At 44.7% G+C, this 19,220-nt stretch overlaps 3 protein-coding genes and 1 non-coding gene across 6 annotated transcripts; 2 read left to right on the plus strand and 2 right to left on the minus strand.

The window, feature by feature from the left end:
• LOC130210644 (endosialin-like) lies at window positions 1-4,212 on the plus strand. Its single transcript, XM_056441114.1, has 2 exons — window positions 1-1,061; window positions 2,278-4,212. The coding sequence occupies exons 1-2, from the start codon at window positions 632-634 to the stop codon at window positions 4,011-4,013; spliced, it is 2,166 nt and encodes a 721-aa protein (XP_056297089.1). The 5' UTR covers window positions 1-631; the 3' UTR covers window positions 4,014-4,212.
• Window positions 4,213-4,441: 229 nt separating this feature from the next.
• Window positions 4,442-4,523, minus strand: trnas-gcu (transfer RNA serine (anticodon GCU)). Its single transcript has one exon. It is a non-coding gene; the product is annotated as a tRNA-Ser (tRNA).
• Window positions 4,524-4,530: 7 nt separating this feature from the next.
• On the plus strand, window positions 4,531-14,194 carry dpp3 (dipeptidyl-peptidase 3). Of its 2 annotated transcripts, none has more exons than XM_056441101.1 (19): window positions 4,531-4,550; window positions 6,195-6,353; window positions 6,485-6,629; window positions 6,752-6,841; window positions 6,973-7,110; window positions 7,447-7,521; window positions 7,734-7,824; window positions 8,073-8,203; window positions 8,488-8,618; window positions 8,845-8,903; window positions 9,750-9,944; window positions 10,054-10,166; window positions 10,259-10,351; window positions 10,478-10,540; window positions 10,626-10,750; window positions 12,210-12,330; window positions 12,632-12,811; window positions 13,105-13,267; window positions 13,475-14,194. In XM_056441101.1, exons 2-19 carry the CDS (start codon window positions 6,229-6,231, stop codon window positions 13,615-13,617), a joined length of 2,181 nt encoding a protein of 726 aa, XP_056297076.1. In that variant the 5' UTR covers window positions 4,531-4,550; window positions 6,195-6,228; the 3' UTR covers window positions 13,618-14,194. The 2 variants fall into 2 exon arrangements, with proteins under 2 accessions (XP_056297076.1, XP_056297067.1); XM_056441092.1 differs by lacking the exon at window positions 4,531-4,550 and adding an exon at window positions 4,787-4,845.
• A 611-nt stretch (window positions 14,195-14,805) lies between these two features.
• LOC130210669 (ras and Rab interactor 1-like) lies at window positions 14,806-18,345 on the minus strand. 2 transcript variants are annotated; one of them, XM_056441160.1, is made up of 7 exons: window positions 18,257-18,345; window positions 17,234-17,434; window positions 16,954-17,074; window positions 16,671-16,743; window positions 16,438-16,529; window positions 15,885-16,076; window positions 15,638-15,762 (listed from the first exon to the last, which is right to left on the minus strand). In XM_056441160.1, the coding sequence occupies exons 2-7, from the start codon at window positions 17,432-17,434 to the stop codon at window positions 15,722-15,724; spliced, it is 720 nt and encodes a 239-aa protein (XP_056297135.1). In that variant the 5' UTR covers window positions 18,257-18,345; the 3' UTR covers window positions 15,638-15,721. The 2 variants fall into 2 exon arrangements, with proteins under 2 accessions (XP_056297129.1, XP_056297135.1); XM_056441154.1 differs by having other exon boundaries at window positions 14,806-16,076.
• Between the last annotated feature and the right edge of the window lie 875 nt (window positions 18,346-19,220).

Consider the following 19,220-nt stretch of genomic DNA (forward strand, 5'->3'; position numbering starts at 1 on the left):
CCCCCCTTTCCACCCTCCCCCATCTTTCTCTCTTTCTGAGGTTCAGTCAGGAATACGACGTTGCAGAGGCAAGAGAGCCCTGGCAGGATCAGATACAGCAGAGGCTGTCTGATACTCAAATTCATCACTTTCATATTTGGAGTCTATTTAACTCGTTTGGACTCACTTGAAAGGCAGACTGCTCCATTGAACAATTTTGGACCCCGGACTAAACAGGTACTTCACTGGACTTTATTTTGGACTGTACTGGACTCAACTGGACTGCACTGGTTTATATTAGATGTATATAGGATCTGGTATAATCTGCTTCCTTGTGGCACCAGTGCTAGAAGTTGGCTGATGAATTGAGTTGGACTGATTCTGCACCGCAGGGATATTTGTCTAGAGCTCGGGCAGTTTGGGATTAATCTGCCTCAGATTACTTTTAGTAAATTAGAATAAATTTATTTATTTAAATACATTAAAAGGATAGAAAACAAGTTTTGATTGGCCAGTTGCAGTTTGTTTATTGAATTTGGGTCAGGTTCTTTTTAACAGGAGGTCAGAAAAAATATAATTGTTTCCTTTATTAGGCGATTCATTTTGACAGTATATACGGTTGCAGTACTAATGTTGGCCTAGTTTGAACCTCATGTCTTGGTGGAGGGTGCAAAAGACCTTCAGGAGCAGTCGCAGCTTCAGCAGCATGCCTCTCCTGTGTGTCCTGTGGCTGCTGACGCTCTGTCTGGCTCCTGGAAGCCAAGGCCAGAGGCTGAGGGAGGCGGACGGGGAGCAGCCAGCAGCCGGCACTCAGCTGGCGGAGAGAGACGCGCTCTGCCACCCGGAGGGATGCTACACCGTCTTCCTCCAGAAGAGAACCTTCAGGGAGGCTGGGCGGAGCTGTCGGGAGCGAGGTGGGACCCTGGCAACGATGCATACCCACGAGGCAGCGGGTGTGGTCCACGAGCTGCTGTCGGCCATCGAGGGAACCAGGTCGAGGCTTCGCCTCTGGATCGGGCTGCACAGACCGCCACGCCAGTGCTCATCCACCCGAGCACTCAGAGGATTCGTCTGGGTCACAGGCAAAGTCTCACCTTTTTGACATTTGACCCTTCAGTTCAGTTTAGTGGATTTGGAAAACTGAGCTCAGAAAAAAATTGCCCAAAAATAGGGAACATGAATGCTGCCAGGCTTCTAACAATCTAATGGGAAAAGTGTGAGTCCGTACAATCAAGGCTAAATTTGTAAAAAAATAAAATATATATATTTAGTTAGTTCAGCTGTGTTTAGACATACATGTACAAAACAAAATGTACCAAAGCTAGATTTAGGCCTTATTTTAACCATACATTTTCATTTTAAGTTAATATGGACCTGTGATAATACAACAATATACTTTGCTGAACTTGAATCAGCATTGACAACCATTAGGTTTACTTCAATAATACTACTTTCACACACACACACACACACACACACACAGACACACATCAATAATCAGGAATAGATTATTCTGTCCCTGACCCTAACCTCTCTGTCAGATTTTGGTACCCGGGCCTCCAGCCCTGCACCGACTGGATGGCTATGCCATTAGCTCCATGTGTTTCACACATGGGAGCCGGCGCGACAGGGGAAGTTGAATTCCCTTTTGACCTCACTGCTACTCCTTGACCTAAATTTAGCCAGTTCAGAAAACTTGACCCACTGAAAACCAGGTTGTTTGTTTTTTTGTCTCTCAAAGTGTCTGCCTTGGTCTTGAGTTAGAACAAACATTACTTTGTGAAGAGTTGTGTGGCCAACTTAGATGTCGTTGTGTTTTTTTCTGCCATGGCTTTCAAGGATTTGTTGCCCTAACTTATTAAAAGGGTTCTCACTTAACCCTTGGAGTCTCTAGCGTTAGCAATGCGGGGATGATTTTTTATTAATTTAACACGGGTTTGATTTTGAGATTTATTCCTCTTCATACATGAAATGTGGAATTTAAAAATATTTGGCGACTCCTTGTGGCAGTTACAAAAAATAAATAAAACCCTGGCACACCACAATGCAGGCTGCTGTAACCCCCACCACAACCCAGAAGGAATGACAAAGATCAAGGTAACGTCAACAGAGCGACTTTTCTTTATTAAGTCACGTAAAATATACCACACATGGCAGCTTTAATCAGAATCTTAAGGAATAACACTTCAAATGTATCTCACCCAAAAAGCAAATTAAATACCAGCGGAGAAAGTTCCCAAACTAAAAAAGGGAATTTCTATTTCTACTGACCTTGTCCTTGTCTTTATCTTCCAACAGGAGACCAGGACGGCCAGTTCACCAACTGGCTCCGCGAGGACACCCCCGGGACGTGTGCGGCCCCCCGCTGTGTGGCCATGACCGTCCACACTTCTGAGAGCGGACAAGGGAGCAGTGACAACTTCCGGTGGATCGACGGCTCCTGCGCGCTGCCGTTGGATGGATACGTCTGCCAGTACAACTACAAAGGAATGTGTTCGCCGCTGGAGGACGAGGGCCGCGGTCCGGCGGTTTACTCTACCCCGTTTCACCTTGTCAGCACACTGCTGACCCACGTGCCCTATGGCTCCGTCGCTGCTCTACCGTGCCCCGCGGACGGCTCCGACCCGGAGGCTCGGGCTGAGCAGACGGTGCTGTGCATGGAGAGAGACGACAAGACAGTGGGCTGGTCCAGGGACGCCCCGCTGTGTTCATCCAGCGCAGCTCCCCAGAACCAGGACTGGTGCAGTGAGGATCACGGCTGTGAGCAGTACTGTCAGAACACGGACACGGACTACTACTGTTACTGCTCTGAGGGCTTTACGATAGACGAGGACGGGTACGGCTGCAAGCCGGATCCCCTGAGCCCAACGGACCCACCGGAATTATCCGCCGACTCTGCCGGTCCCACTGACCGGCCCCATATCAAAGAGGTCTGTGTGGAGATGGGGTGCGAGTACGACTGTGTGGAGACACTGCGGGGCGTCCGCTGCACATGCCCCCCCGGGTACCAAATGGGTCCAGGTGGCCGCAAATGCTCTGACGTCGACGAATGTCAACAGCAACCGTGCACGCAAGTGTGTGTCAACATCCCGGGCACCTTCCACTGCACCTGCTACGCCGGCTACCAGCCGGATGATGACGGCGAGTGCGCGGACATCGATGAGTGCGTCTTTGAGGACAGCTGCGACGGCCCTTGTGAAAACACAGCGGGCTCCTTCACATGCCTGTGTAACCCCGGGTACGTGTTGGGCAGCGGAGGAGAGTGTGTGGATGAAGATGAGTGTGTGGGGGAGTCACCCTGCCAGCAGCAGTGTCTCAACTATATGGGAGGGTACCAGTGTTACTGTGACAGCGGCTACGACCTGCAGTCAGATGGGCTGACCTGCCAGCCTTCGCCTGATGATGGAGAATATTCCACTCTGACCCCTGACCCCAGTGACTTCGCTCACATGCCCGAATGGGACCCTGACCACGATATTCCCTGGGCCACCTCATTCACCCCGGACCCAAACTTTGAAGCTGACACTAACTTTGATGTTGGCTGGCTGACAGAAGCCCCTGAAGTCCTCTCCCCTGACATGGCTCATGGTTCAGACAATCATCTGAACCAATGGGATGCCGTATCACCAAAGCGATATCCGACAGTCCCATCCCCAACGCAAAAAGACAACACGGGGAACGAAATTGACCACGAGGATGAAACTAAGACTGGAGGCAGTGACGCTCGCGATAGGGGGATGGCTGACACTGCAAATGGCTCAGTCACTGGAACAAGGCAGGGCGAGGGATCTAACGTGGATAGCACAGAGGAGGCGGGGGCTGATTCCGCTGCAGGTGGCAGGAAGCATGACAAGAGCTGGTTACTGGTGGCCCTGCTGGTGCCTCTGTGTGTGTTCCTCGTAGTGATGCTGGCTCTGGGGATCGTCTACTGCACCAGCTGTGCTGTGGACAAGAGCCTGAGCTTCTCAGACTGCTATCGCTGGCTACTCCCTACAACGCCTCCTGGCAGGAGGGACGGCAAAACCCAAGCATGAACCCTGAAATAAACAAATACACACACAGATGTTGATTTTGTTTGTTCCTCCCCATTTCTCTTGTGTGTAGCAGGGCTGGTCACTAAACCTACCATTTGGATATAATAGCCAACTACTTTATGTTGCAAACCCCTTGTAAATACCTAACTTTCTGATTGTGTTTTTAGAATTCAATAAAAACAATAAACTGATGAAATACTGTGTGGTTTTATTAAAGCTATTCAATCAACAAGAGTAAAGTGCACTAGTGGTGAGGGGAGGTAGATGGGTGAAGACTTCGCACAAACCGGAAGAAGTACTCCAAAGTTCGACCTTGTCACGAGTTCTAATGCCCTAATGGTGTGAGAGACAATTTTTGTGAATACAGACGTACAACGTTTACGGCGGCCAAATGATTTTGAGATGTCTTCGACTATGGAAAAGATCTCCGACGAGGATGGGATTCGAACCCACGCGTGCATAGCACAATGGATTAGCAGTCCATCGCCTTAACCACTCAGCCACCTCGTCATGTGACAGCAGTTCGAGACACTACTGGTACATATTCCAATTTACGTAAATGTATACTTTTTATCATTTTGATTGTTGTTACTGTCTCGTGTGCTTTTTTTAAGACACGATAATGTTTTTCATTCTTACCCGTGGCAAGATAATCACGACTTGAAGCGCAGCAAAAAGTCCGGCGCAGGTACTTTGTGATTGGTTAGTTTTACCATTAATCAAGTTGTACAGCCTGTGATTGGTTGAGGGGCGGGTCTTACGTTGGATAAATACAGGAAGTATACAGCCGAGCGTGAGACTGCAAATTGACGGAGCTATCGAAGAAAAGAAGGTAATGAGCTATTGAGTTATACCACTCTACCTCTCAAAGGGAGCGGTTTAGATTATCTGTATGCCTACACATGGTTTGCATAATAGTTAGACGTACTGCTTTGCTGACAGCTGTTTTGGCAGCGCGTGTAAATGCTTCTAGTGCTCAGTAGCGGGCTTAGCTTTCGCGCGAGGAGCTAACCGGTAACGGGCACGTTGAGTTAGCTGTCTGCAGTCGCCTGAATACAAAACATATGTCCAGTAACATAACGATGTTTTGTTAAAAATAAGAGTTAAGTGGTTAGTGGGCTTCTCATTTTGAGTATAAGAGAATTTAAAGACGTGAGTGATTTGCAATGTTGGCACCTCGGTTTCTTTTTAATAAGTTGTATTAACTGCAAGTGAAACAGCAAATTAAATATTACATTTCATTTAACTAACGCTTGTGTCCAAAAATGTACAATCATACACCGTAGACACATAAACGGGGAGCAGTTCAGGTATAAGGGTCTTTGCTCAAAGTGACATCGACTCGGGCGGGGATTGAACCCGGAATCCCCAGACTGAATATAACGTGAAATCAACATGCAGCTACTGTCGCACCTGTGAACGGCACAGATATCAATGAAATGATGTTTCAGCATTTAGGTTAACCTATTCTAGTATAAGGAGCCGTGGGCCGCTGATGTACAGCTGCTGAGCACTTTGGGGGAGTGGGAACTTGTTTTAGGGCACCTCGGCAGTGACTCTTCTTCTGCTGCCACTATTTATTTATTTAAAATACAGGCTTCAGTGTAACAACTCTTAAATAATGAGGAAGTTATTATTAATTGAATAATATTGGATTTTCCTCTGTGGAGATTTGGACAAAAATAAGCAATTTAAAGATTCCACCTTGATTTATGTAGTAAATATGTGAAAAGTTTCCAAGGGTTAGGGTTAGGCAGCCTTGTTTGATAGGTCAGCTATTAAAGTATTGGGTAGAATTACTAGTAAAAAGTAGCCTTTTACCATAATGTATATCCTTTTTTTAACAATAAGCATACTTATTTGTTCATCTTTAAAGTCAAGTTTACTGTTTTTTACTATAACTGTTCCATAAATGTGCATTTTTGTGTTTGTACATGGTCTGTTTCGCTTAGACAGTTGGGAAAATATTTGACTATATAAATACATTTTTAAAAGTCCATGATGTTTGTTCAGTTTTTCTTTCATCCATGCGCTCTCTGATCTCATTACTACCTTCTGTACATCTGCCTCCAATTATTTGTCATCTTCATCCCATTTACACTTCCCTTATTCTCTTTTCCTACCTAATCTATCTCTTTCTTCCTTTTCTCTTTCCCCACTTCCCTTCCCCTCTCTATTCAGTTCCTCGACGTCAGTGTTAAACTTCAAACTTAAGATGGTGGACTCCCAGTACTACCTCCCAAATGAGATTGGTGTAGCTTCTCTTGACTGCAGCGAGGCCTTCCGTTTGCTTTCACCTCAGGAGAAGCTGTACGCCCACTACCTGTCACGCGCAGCTTGGTACGTTACTTATCACAGGATGTTGCAAGTTCAAGTCGAACACTTTTGAAATCAATTTCTCACCTGTTTTTTAAAGAACACTGACTTAAGAATTGAATAAGTGAAAGCTTGTGGACCCTTCGCTGTGTTAGGTATGGTGGTCTGGCAGTGCTGTTGCAGACATCCCCAGAGTCTGCAAATATCTTTGTCCTGCTGCAGAGAATCTTCAGGAAGCAGACGCCTGCACAGCTGGAACAGGTCGCTACAGCGACTGGAATCAGCTCTGAGGAGTACCAGGTAAGCAGCTGTTTGTACCCTGTTTGTACCCGCCTCAACCACATACAAATGCAAACCTGTGTAAAGATGTTGATTATGCTATAAAATTAATTTAATATTTGTTCCTGATTTTTATATTTTAGGCGTTCTTGGTGTATGCAGCTGGTCTGTATGCCAACATGGGAAACTACAAGTCTTTTGGAGACACCAAGTTCATCCCAAATCTACCCAAGGTAAAAACAAAAAGTGTCTATTTAAGGCAATAAAGGCAACACCAGCACACTCTAAATGCAATTTTTCAATTTAGATTTCACATTTGTCTAACTGCTGTGACATAGCTTAAACTATCTGTCTGTCCACCCAGGACAAGCTGAAAGCTCTGTTGAATGCCAGCCAGGCATTCCAGGACCAGCCCACTGAGATGGAGGCCCTGTGGGACAGCTGCTCGTGTCTTCTCTACTCCCTGGAAGACAGACAGAAACAGCTGGGGTTGGGCGACAAGGTTTGATCATGTATAAGTTAATAAGGAGTTCATATCATCTGTTATCTGTGAATTATTTTGTACCATAATATTGAATGAAATGTCGATTGTGTTGTCAAGACATTAAATAGTTGATGCATGTTAAGATGACTTTCGTTCAGTATCGTATGCACTGGTAAATTGAATTGAATAGAAAAGTAAATGGAAGCAAAATGCCAAATGGTATGAAGTTTGGTGTGTTTAGATTGTTTGCAAAAAGCCATTCGCCCTTTAGGAAGCCTCTGAACCCAAATTTCCTCTGGGTTTGCAAAAAAATAAGCATGGCTCATTAAGTACTTTTGCTGTGTTCCTCTTCAGGGAATTACCACCTACTTCTCAGCGAACTGCAGTCTGGAGGATGCTGAGCTGGCCCAGAAGTTTCTTGATTCTAAAGTAAGTAACATTTATTTATGTTTTTTTTCTATTCATCTGTACTCTATTCTGACTCATTCCTTACTCGTTCCACTTCATTTAAGTGTTCCTTATTCTTCCTTCACCTCTGCCCTCTATTTCAATGGCTCATCTTGTTTCTGTCTTTTCTCACTCCTGTGTGTCTCAGTCTGATGTATCTTATTCTTGGCTGTGTTCTTGTGGTTTATCTCTAGAAACTGTCTGCGTACAACACCCGCCTGTTTAAGAGGGACAATGGAGGGAAAGCCTGCTATGAGGTGCGCCTAGCCTCAGCTGAGCAGAAAGGTCAGAACTACAGTCTTGCATGAGAACTACAATAAGATTTATAAACATTTACAACAATCTTTAACCATATTGCACTTGTGACTGTTCATGTCCACCCTGCATGCTCTGCAAGACAAATTCTAACTTGTGAACTCAAACAATTTTATTTGTTATTACCAACACATTTATGTGGAGATTTTGTAATGTAATAAATGTTATATTTGCTACAGTCGGTTAAAAGCAATGACATGTACACTCCTGCTTCACAGACTGCACCGTGGAGGGGGAATGCGAGTCATGCTGCGGCACCTTCAACTTTGAAGACAAAGAGTTCACTGTGAAGAGGGGAGACTATGCTCCCCTCATGGAGAAAGTCTCTTATTACCTCAAACAAGCACAGGTGAGAGAAAGGGTTACAGTGCAGATTGGTCCATTTTTGTTGTTTAAGCTGTTTGGAACCACAACAGAAAGAAAATCTCCCAAATATAAAGTTGATACAGCAGCGAAGTGTCCTTGAGCGAGACACCGAGCCCAAGTTGGCTTTACAGTAGCCCACTGCTCCTACAATGCTTGGATGGTTAATGCAGAGGTCAAATTTCATCGATGTGAAGATTTTAAATGGTTTCATAGGTTTCCTGCCACAGTACCTCTTGTAATTCCTCTGTTAACAAATACTTTCCACAGGCCTACGCTGCAAATGAGAACCAGAGAAAGATGCTGGAAGAGTACAGTCGCAGCTTCACCTTTGGCTCGGTTGACGCCCATAAAGAAGGCTCGCGCTACTGGATCAAAGACAAGGGACCAATTGTCGAGAGGTGAGCCCAGTGAACCCCAGAAACATCGGATGAATATAAAATGATTCCCTTACTTATGATTTTAAAATCATGCTTTCCTTGAATCCAACTTGTAAAACAGAGCCTGCTGTGTTTTCTCTAGTCTGGTCCAAACTGGCTCTTTCTTTAAACTGTGCAGCTGTTGTAAAGGCTTTCATACTGCTTTAATCATGTAATAATCTGACCCATCCCCCATCCCTTTCTTCAGTTATATCGGTTTCATAGAGAGCTACAGAGACCCATTCGGCTCCAGAGGAGAGTTTGAAGGTAACTGACATGGTGATGAAGAAGAAGAGGGTGCTCATTGACATGCGAGCTGTGATCATGAACCTCTCTGGGTTTCTTTGCTGTAGTGCAATGTTGAAGACTATTCAGGGTAATTGAACATTAGCCACAGAAACGTTTCCTAGAAACCTTTTGATGAACTCACTGTGTTATGACCCCAGGGACCAGAGTCTAGACGACCGTCGCTGATTGGTCCGAACCGAGCAGATACTTTACTGTATGTGGCCAAGACAAATTTCCCTCGGGAGCTATTTATGATTTATTTTATCTTACCGCTTTATTCCTAAATCAAGAACATACTCTAGTGTCACTCTAGGTTGGGGGGTGGGGGGGAAAGCATTTCTTTGTTTTACATTCAAAGTAGTTGGTCTCTGTCTGTCACTAGAGTGAGTGACAGGTCATGCTGTGAATGAGAGAAATACATTCAGCTTGTTTGACTGCAGTTCTGCTCTAAATCACAACAATGGGCTGAGGTAACCGTCTGAGTTTCTTGAAAAGTAGTCCGGGGACAAAAACGTCTAATGTGGTTGAGCTACTTTAAAATGGTTACTTAGGTCATTAAACACAGCTTGTAACTCCAGTGGGTAATATGTGAATTCATTTTAGAAGGATATGGAATGAAGAAGGTTGTTCCAATACTTGGAATGACGCACAATGTGCACTATTTATTAGGGTAGCACTCAATCCTAAAGTCCATGACATTAAAAGGCCTTATGTGGGAATGAGTCCGTCTGTATTTTATCAATTTAAATTACAGCAGGGATTATATTTCACATTCACGATTAGTCAGATTGTTTAATTTTCCTTTTTTATATCTATTCACTCTAGGTTTCATCGCGGTTGTGAACAAGGCGATGAGTGAGCGTTTTGCCAAGCTGGTGAGCTCAGCGGAAGTCTTGCTCCCTGAGCTGCCTTGGCCGAGGGAGTTCGAGAAAGACACATTCCTAAAACCTGACTTCACTTCGCTCGATGTTCTCACCTTTGCTGGCAGCGGAATACCAGCTGGCATCAACATCCCCAACTGTATGTACGCTGATGTAGTTTTACACTAAACACTTTGTCAAATAACACCGTCTGTTAAAAATATCTGTCTGTGTATTTGTTTATAATGACTGTCTGTTATTCGGTCTAGATGATGACATCAGACAGTCGGAGGGCTTTAAAAATGTGTCGCTAGGCAACGTGCTGGCTGTAGCCTATGCCACGCAAAAAGAAAAACTGACCTTCCTGGCGGAGGAAGACAAGGTAGCGCATGCAGCATCCTGGTTCTCTTGCATAGAAGCTCTCGTCTCCCTCACACACTCTTGTAATTCTACATTGTCCTGTGTGTGTGCTAGGATATGTTTGTCAAGTGGAAGGGCCCGTCATTCGAGGTGCAGGTTGGACTTCATGAGCTGTTGGGTCATGGAAGTGGCAAGCTGTTTGTCCAGGTCAGTCAAACATATTGATATATCCCTGTCGAAATGTTTAAAATTTCCTGACGTCTGATTGAAGAATCATCCGCGAGGAAATAAAAACTGATTTAGTGTTTTCTTTGCGCCGTGTCTTCGCCACAGGATGACTTGGGTAAATTCAACTTTGACCAGAGTAAGGTGACCAACCCAGAGACTGGCGAGCTGGTGAGTTTAAGTTTGTGTAGGCGCCAATTTTTAAATCTGTTTTCAGTTGGCAAAAAAGGACACAGTATATATCATTTTCTTTTAGGTGTCCAGTTGGTATCGGGGCAGTGAGACGTGGGACAGTAAATTCTCTACGATTGCTTCCTCGTATGAAGAATGCCGCGCTGAGTGTGTCGGACTCTATCTGTGTCTCATCAAGCATGTCCTCGGGTACGTTATGTTTTACACTCTTTATCTTGTCTCTTTGAATTTGAAATCGCTCTACAGTAGTGGCTGCTGTGAACCTAACTTGCTCACTGGGAGAGTTTTCCTGCAATCTCCCTGTTACAGAGCGGGACACGCTGTTTTATTTCCTTGTGTGAATATAAATCCTGCTTGGATATTAGTTTGTTACTCCAGATTATCTAAAGTTACTGTTTTGTGGGCCGTCACTAATTTCTTTGAACAGTGGATTCAAAATGTGTCACCCCTAGCTGAGAATAAGGCCCATGTCCTTCTTTTATAACACTCACTGTGTGCACACAAGACAGCTCTCAGTTTGTTAATGCAGTTGCAATAAAATGTTTATTGCACTTAATGGGTAAACTCAGTTTAAATGGTTAAAATCGGTATGGAGATAAAGACATGTTTTTCCTTCAGTTGCTGGCTGCTGTGTTGTGTCCCTGTTAGATTAAAGCAGAAGAAAATGTATTGCTTGTCGCATTCTTATCCATTATGGAAGATTAAGACTGGTAAATTCATGGACAACACATACTTCTTAACTTCATGCCCTACACTTTTACTGTATATTTTTCACATTATTTTTATGGAATAAATATTGAATGGTTTCCTATGGAGCAAAGCTTCAAATCTGCTTAAACTTTTTCAAATTTAAAAGCTTACAATATCAGCATACATTCAGCTAAAGAAACAATTCCACCTTTTAAAATGTTGACAAAATTGTTAGCTATAACTTTATAATTCAGCTTCTTTTGATAGCTCTTATAGTTATTTAACTGTCCCCGTTTTAGTTGTATGTGTTTTTCCGCTCCTCCTGGAGTTTTCTGTGTGTGTGTGGGGAAGTCTAGAGCTGTGACGTCATCGCTAGAGGTGACAGCTACGTCAGGATCAAGCGGAAATTATTTTTGTATATCGTCACTACAGCCACAATTATTACTCTTTAGGCATTCTTTTTTGGTAAAGTAGTCGGGAATCTTGTGCTTGTCATAGACATGTGACTATGGAATCCAACAGTTTCCCAGATCTTTCTAGAGATGCCTTAACGAGGGAGGTTCCGCCTCCGTTACGAAAGACAGGCTCCGCCTCCATTACGAAAGACAGGCTCCGCCCCCGTCACGAAAAACAGGCTCCGCCTCCATTACGAAAGACAGGCTCCGCCTCCGTCACGAAAGACAGGCTCCGCCCCGTTATGAAAGACAGGCTCCGCCCCCGTCACGAAAGACAGTCTATGCCCCCGTCAGCTATTTTCAGACATTTCTTTTTTATATTTCAGCTTCAAGCTTTCAGATGTTAACATTCCAACGCATTTTCAGCAGGAAATGCATTTTCTAGTTCCATTTGATCTGATCAGCTTTCTGGAACGGGGCCATGTGATCTGTGGCCGTTGGCTGTGTAAGAGACTTGCTTGTTAAACATTGCCTTTCTTTTTTTCTGTTTTTGTATGTTCCAGCATTTTTGGCCACGAGGGCCAGGATGCAGAGGACGTGGTGTACATCAACTGGCTCAGCATGGTCCGAGCTGGACTGTTGGGCCTGGAGTTCTACACAGCTGAGAGCAAGAGCTGGAGACAGGTAATCTGTCTGCTTAACACGCGGCTTTTCTCCATATTGGGTCTGATTTTGAAACCTGTAATAATTGATCAGAGCTTTATAAATACACACTGAAATTGAATTTATATCGAACTTCAGAGATGCGTACCGTGTTTACAAGACAAGTCGACTTCCAGACTATTGGGCTTATATTTCTTACAACCTGACTGGCCCAGTTTAAAGGGTCTGTGTTGTTTCATAGTTCAGTTTACACAAAGTGTGTCTCTGTTTACATGAGTGTGATGAGGCGTGTAAACGGGGTGTCGCATGTTTTTCTCTAAAGGCCCACATGCAGGCGCGTTTTGTGATCCTGCGTGTTCTGCTGGAGGCTGGGGAGGGCCTGGTGGGCCTGGAAGAAGTGACGGGACAGGACGGCAAGCCTGACGCTCAAATCACACTGGACCGAAGCAAGATCCACACTGTGGGGAAGAACGCCATCCACAGGTTCCTCTGTAAACTGCAGGTATGTTTTGGTTAACGAGTTTTGACAAAAAATTGCCCAGAAAGCAGATTCTATAGAACTAGTACAAGTCAAGTCCAACAAATCTTGAACAAATGTGTATATTGGAATGATGAAACATATTTGCCCTGATTGCACTATACGCCTTCAAGAGATGAATACTTCTGGGGTGAATTAACTACTTTAGAGGTCAAGGTCAAATGTTTTGATTTCATTAATTATGTCTGCGTAAGAATCCTGTTGATCCTCCCAATCACCAAACCCAACATGTTAACTGGAATCCACCGTGGTTGTAGGTCTTAAAGGCAACGGCAGATGTGGAAGGAGGCCGAGCTCTCTATGACCTCTACTCCACCGTCGACGACGGCAGTGCTCACAACTTTGTGCGCCTCCGGGAGACGGTGCTGCTGAGGAAAGAAGCTCGTAAGATGTTTGTCCAGGCCAACACCAGAGTCAGTGGTATGTACCTGCAGCTATACCTGCTATAGGGGGCGGGGGGGCATTAAAACGGATTACACTTGTTTGTAATACTTGATAACTCTTTATAATTGATCAAAATAATTAATTGTATTTAAAAAAACATTTTACTGTTCAACATTGTGTAGTTAGACTGATTGTGGATGTGGTAACGTCATTGTTGATGGTCATTCGGCGTGTGGTTCTCAGGGGACAGCGTCGAGCTGGTCGACTACGAAAGCAGCGCGGCAGGTTTGATTCGCTCCTTCACCGAGCGTTTCCACGACGACGCAGAGCAGCTGGAGGCCGACCTTCTGGAGCTGTGCAAAAGAGACGCCCCCTGCTGGTGTTGATGGAGGATCTGCTTCGAAAGTACCACCTGAAGTTAGATGTTCCGTACGTGAACGCAAATTGATTATTAATGGATGTTAAATGCACTTCTGTGCTCCAAGTCCTGTTGGACACTTCTGAAGAGACAACATGTAAGTTTCATACTCTACAATAAAGCCATAACAGAGCTGCCAAAGACACCAGCCACAGTTGTTCTTGACATGACTTTGATCTAATGTCCGGTGCTGTCTTTGATGTCACAATCAAATACAAATAGAGGATTTGTCGTCATTCTTTTAAAAGCATTGAGGATGGGAAGTATTAAACAGACTATTAAACCAATGCTGCCTGACAATAAAAATGGCTCCCGGGTCATTTTTATCATTGCAAGGTCAGAATTTGGCTTGAAACCTTCACAAAATGTTCATTATGATAATTATTCGTCCAGCCAAAGGCAGATTAATACGTGACTCTAATTGGATGTGTAACGAAGTCATGACCGATTACATGACTGTATGAAATATGTATGTTTCTGGAAGTCCAAAGGAAGCGTTGTACGTACTCCTTCAATCTGCACAAATAAAATTTGGTTTCATAAGATTTTAGTGTCATTTAATTTTTCTACCAAAACTGTCAGACCGTCGCTCATTTCATTATTATGAATTTCACCCACAAGCTCAGATTGACTTTCAATATATTATTAGAAATTTCCCTCATGCTTGATTAAAGTCTGTCGTTATGTCTGTAGAGAGATATTATAATCAGTCAAACTGAACACCGTAGAAAGCAGCTCTGTTGGTTTCCATCAAAGGAAGACTTGACAACCAGCAGGATGGCGCTCTATGTATTGGATCTTCTCCTAGTGTTCATTTTTAAAAGAAAAATGACTGACAAATTTAACGAGAAATTCCCTCTGGAGGTTCCGGACGGCTAGACGGACACCAATAGACATAATGAACACGTTGGATCTACGTTTGGCAAAATAAAGACAAACCGGTTGTAAAATGTGATGGACTTCCTCACTCACGAAAGTTTAGAGTGAAATATTTAAATGGCATTTTTAGAAAATGCTGATAAAGGAAAACAATGGATTTCTGTCAGTTTGCAAAATAGTCAAACAAGCTTTGGTAGGCTTTAGGAAATGTTTGACTGGAGCGTCAGTAAAAAGTGCACATAATTTGCAATTAAATAAAACAACCATTATTGCGACAAAAGGTTTTGAAAAAACTTTAATTCAAAGCGTTGCTATATTCTAAAGATGATTTCAGGGTGAGACCCTGAGATTCACATGTACCTACAAAGTGCTTCATAATGAATGTAAATCAGTTCAAGTGTAAAATGTTTGTTCCCTAGAGGCTTGCAGCATTGTCCTGTTGGGTGGAGGAAGGTGGAGTCTCCGCTGCGCCCTCAAGGCTACTGCAGCGGTCTGTGTCCTTTAGAGAAGCCGCATTCATCTGTAAAACCAGACCCCCTTCCTCCTTTTCCCTCTTTGTGTCATCCTCCTCCTTAATTACATCCGCACCTGCTCCCTCGTCCTCCTCCTCGGCCTCTCTCTCTGATCTTTGCTGATCCGGTCTTGAAGGAGTAGCCGGTGTGTGATAGGCCTGCTCTGCCAGCTGAAGGCAGGACGGAGGAGAGGTGAAGGGGGAGAGGCAGAAGGGGACCTTGGGAGAAGGAGACGGGGAATGGTATGGTGAGAGGGAAGGTGAAGTGCTGGGTGAGTCGTATGGAGAGAGACATGGGGATTGATAAGGGGACGGAGAAGCCCCGGGAGAGCCATAAGGGGAGGGGGCCAGAGATGCTTTGGGGAGAAGGGGAGGCGCCATGGGACAAGCATATGGGGAGAGGGAAGGAGAGAGTGATGGCAAATTGGAGACGCTGATCATCGGAGCGGGCTGCATGTAGTCCGAATCCTCTGGAAGATTCTCCATTCCGAACTGAACTGTCTGAATCTGAGCGGCTTCATCTGGGTGTTCAGCTTGCACCAGACCTGTACTGGGATGGGCGGTTTCTTTTGCCTGTTTTTGGGCGTTCCGATTTCTTTTGGCTTTGGGCATTAGCGGTGGTGGCGGTGGAGCAGCGAGAGGGGGCGAAAGCAGGCTTGAAGACTCTGTGGAAATCCGAACCTTAAGACTGCGGGTGAACATGCGGCGTCTGCACAACGAATTCTGGGATTGCAGGAAAAGGGGGTTGATGAAACAGAGGGCGCCCTGCCCGGAGCCGTAGTCCAGCTCCCGGGGGCTGCGTGTCGTGATCGGACAGAACTCGTGGAACAGGGTGGGGTTTGAACCTGCGCGTTTGTCGTCGGTGCTGGAACGAGTCGCCGTCTTGAGCCGGTTGTCTGAGTCGGGCTGGGGGGCTGAATCCGTCTGTGGGGCGGCGGCGGGTGGGACCGAGGTGACCGCGTCTGGCTTCTCCTCGTCTCTCTGGGGCTTCGGGGCCTCCCGGGGCCCACGGACGTTTAGGTGGGAATTCCAGAATTCTATAAAATAAGATGATTCCTTATAGTGAAACCCTGATTTCTGCGTAATTGGTCAATCTTAAACACATTTCACATCTTCCGTTGTGCAAAGATGTGCAAAAACATAATATCTTAATGACATTAAACTCATCCTCTAAGAATGATGTCATTCTGAAGTATCAAAGAGTATATTTCATGGCAGAGGCCATACACTGTTGACTGTATTGTAATTCGTCAATGAAAGTTTATTTTAACCACTTTAGTCTTTCTGGTCATTCAATTAACACAAGTATGTACATGTACTGTATTTATTACCCCGCAGCTGGGAGGTCATGATAATAATGTGCAGTGTGCATGCAAACAAGGAGTTGTGTTCACCAACCGATTCCCATATGTGAGATGGACTCCAGCTCTTTGTGGGATGTCGCCTTTGCGATGGCTTCAGGAAGCTCCAACGGGAAGCGTAAAACATCTCTGACACACAGACCACATACAACATTAACACCAACATTTACTCTGTGACAAAAGAAGAGAAAGTGCTGATGGCATAAAGGAAGTAAAGGGAAATAAACGAATGGTGAACAGCTGAGGAAGATGAGGAAGGCAAGGTGGTACCTGCTGACACAGTAGAAGGAAATTAGTCTTGGGAGATCTGGAAAGCGGATGGCTGAAGTCTCCAGACACAGAGCTGGGGGTGAGGACAATACAAAGTTGCATTACAGTGTAACCAAAGCAAAGGAGTCTTTTAATTCATGCAATTCAATCTAGTGCAATCGGACGACGCCTTAAAATGTGAGCACACGAGTACGACGACATATTTGTGAACCAAAGAAGGCAGATGCAGTTTGAATGAGTCAGACACAAAGATCTCAATATAAAACTCTTTGAGTTGTCATACTTTTGCTGGAATGTTCCTCCCTGATGCCAAATTGTTGAACAAAGGACGGCACGCTGTCGTCCGCCAAGCGCACACACAGCACATTTCTCTGGGACGTGCGAGACTTGCGCACCAGGAAGGACTGCGGGAGGACACGGGTGATTACTGAGTGCATGTGTGCGTAGGACATGGAGAGAGAAGGCAAGAGGGGTAAGGCCTACGCGTGTGTGCACATATGGCGCGTGTGTGCACATATGGCGCGCTTGTGATTTGATTTGGATGCAGTGTGTGCGGCGCTGACCCCAGGAGGCTCCCTCTGCAGGATGTGCAGAGCGGTGGCCGGGTTGATGGAGAGCTGCAGCCAGACGGGGACTGTGAGCAGGAGACGGTCCAGTACGCTGACGCTTCTCAGGGAGCCCCGGCCCTTTGGAGGCCCCGGCAACTTCCGCTCTAACGACTGGGTGGGCTCCGGGAAATCATACAGCGGCTCTACTTGCGCCATCTACACACACACACACACGAGTACACCCATTGCAATTAGTTGTCCTGCCACTACTGCCCACACACTCCCATAGTGGGTGCAGGCCACAGGTGGTTATTAGCTCACATTAACAACAGGAAGATGGGAAGGATGCCTCCACACACCCTCTGTGTCTCACACACACACACACACACACACACACACACACACACACACACACACTCAGACACAAAGTGGACAACTTTATAGTCTTAGAGATATTTGCCAATACAAAGTTATTACAGTATAAAAATGAACTCACTCGCACACACTCTCTCTTTCTCTCTCACACATACACACACATACACTCAGACCCAAAGTGGAACACCTTATAGTCTTAGACATATTTGCCAAGACAAAGTTATTACAGTATAAAAATGAACTCACTCACTCTCACCCCCCCCCACACACACACACATACACACACACACAGACACTCTTACACACACGACAGCAAGTCTAAACTTGGGAGAGTGCAGCAGCTCAGACGGAGCTTAAATGACAGGACGAGAAACACAGTATTTAAAATATAAACACAGAAATGCGACACACACGCCACAGACGGAGATGTAATAATAACTTAATAAACATTAGCTAGCAATGATAGTGTTGGTTTTGACAATTCTTTGGAACAAGTGGGTCAGTCCCCCTATTAAAGTCTTACTGCAGCCTACATGTCAACATCTGTCTGGATCCGCAGCGCGCATTCCTGTCAAACTGTGCACATTTCCTCTTCAAGCTGTGAGGATTCCTGCTGTACTGCAGCACGCGTGTGTACTGCGGGATTCTAGTTTGTTACATTACCAGGCTCGTTGTTTACTTCTTTCCCCCGATAGTTCTTGTTATCCTATCCGGATCCACTTTATGTTGACACGCTGCTACTTTTCCATCAACTTCTCTAGGACGAAAACGTTGGCCTGTCATGACGCGTGATCTCCGGAGACGTCTCCTTTGACTCCTCCCCCTCGCCCTCACCTGGAAACCAACATGTGATCCTGGACAGCTTGTGCCAACGCAGTTTTTGAAGCTGAATGAAGTTAATAGTAATAGTGGGTGAAGACGTACTCAGACATCTACTGAAGTAAAACGAATAGCAATTAAGAACAGTGTTTTACAACTCATGCATTTACAATTTTAAATGTCATAAATGTTACCAGCAAAATAGACTTAAATAACTTAAAGGTACACTTATGCATTGTTGCCCATTTCAGAAAAAGATGTATATTGTATTGAGTGAAGGATCTGAGTAGCCTAACTGTTACTTATTGCCCCCTTAACCCCCATTGATATGAAACTATTACAGGGTTCGTACGGTCATGGAAAACCTGGAAAAGTCATGGAATTTTAAAATGGTGATTTCCAGGCCTGGAAAAGTCATGGAAAAAACTTAAATCATAAAAGTTTTGGAAAAGTCATGGAAATTTGTTCTTATCACATGTTCATTTACGCCGAGTTTGAAATAATTAATATGTTTTACAAAGAAAGGCGCTCAAAACATGAGCCGGCGTACGCTCTCAGTACGCAACATTTTCAAAAGTGTGCATGTTTATACCGAGATTTAAGTTTGGTCATGGAAATGTGGTTTAAAGTCATGGAAACGTCCTGGAAAAGTCCTGCAAATTCATTGGTCAAAATGTGCAAGAACCCTGCTATTAAATCAATGATATTTAAATTGGGTAATATCGTCCTCTGAAGTTCAGTAGACCTTTCAGGACACACGGGACAACTCTAAACATGGCACACACACAAAAAGAAGAAGAAAAAAAGA

Source organism: Pseudoliparis swirei, chromosome 3, assembly GCF_029220125.1.
Source record: "Pseudoliparis swirei isolate HS2019 ecotype Mariana Trench chromosome 3, NWPU_hadal_v1, whole genome shotgun sequence".
In the NCBI taxonomy this organism is placed as follows: Eukaryota; Metazoa; Chordata; class Actinopteri; order Perciformes; family Liparidae; genus Pseudoliparis; species Pseudoliparis swirei.

Coding starts and splice junctions, on each gene's coding strand:
- LOC130210669 (XM_056441154.1), bottom strand. CDS start 17,434: ATGGCGCAAGTAGAGCCGCTGTATGATTTCCCGGAGCCCACCCAGTCG. Junction 16,744..16,953: donor GGAGGAACATTCCAGCAAAA/GTATGACAACTC, acceptor CCTCACCCCCAG/CTCTGTGTCTGGAGACTTCA. Junction 16,077..16,437: donor CATCTCACATATGGGAATCG/GTTGGTGAACAC, acceptor CTTATTTTATAG/AATTCTGGAATTCCCACCTA.
- dpp3 (XM_056441101.1), top strand. CDS start 6,229: ATGGTGGACTCCCAGTACTACCTCCCAAATGAGATTGGTGTAGCTTCT. Junction 8,204..8,487: donor ATTACCTCAAACAAGCACAG/GTGAGAGAAAGG, acceptor TACTTTCCACAG/GCCTACGCTGCAAATGAGAA. Junction 9,945..10,053: donor TGGCATCAACATCCCCAACT/GTATGTACGCTG, acceptor TATTCGGTCTAG/ATGATGACATCAGACAGTCG.
- LOC130210644 (XM_056441114.1), top strand. CDS start 632: ATGTCTTGGTGGAGGGTGCAAAAGACCTTCAGGAGCAGTCGCAGCTTC. Junction 1,062..2,277: donor AGGATTCGTCTGGGTCACAG/GCAAAGTCTCAC, acceptor ATCTTCCAACAG/GAGACCAGGACGGCCAGTTC.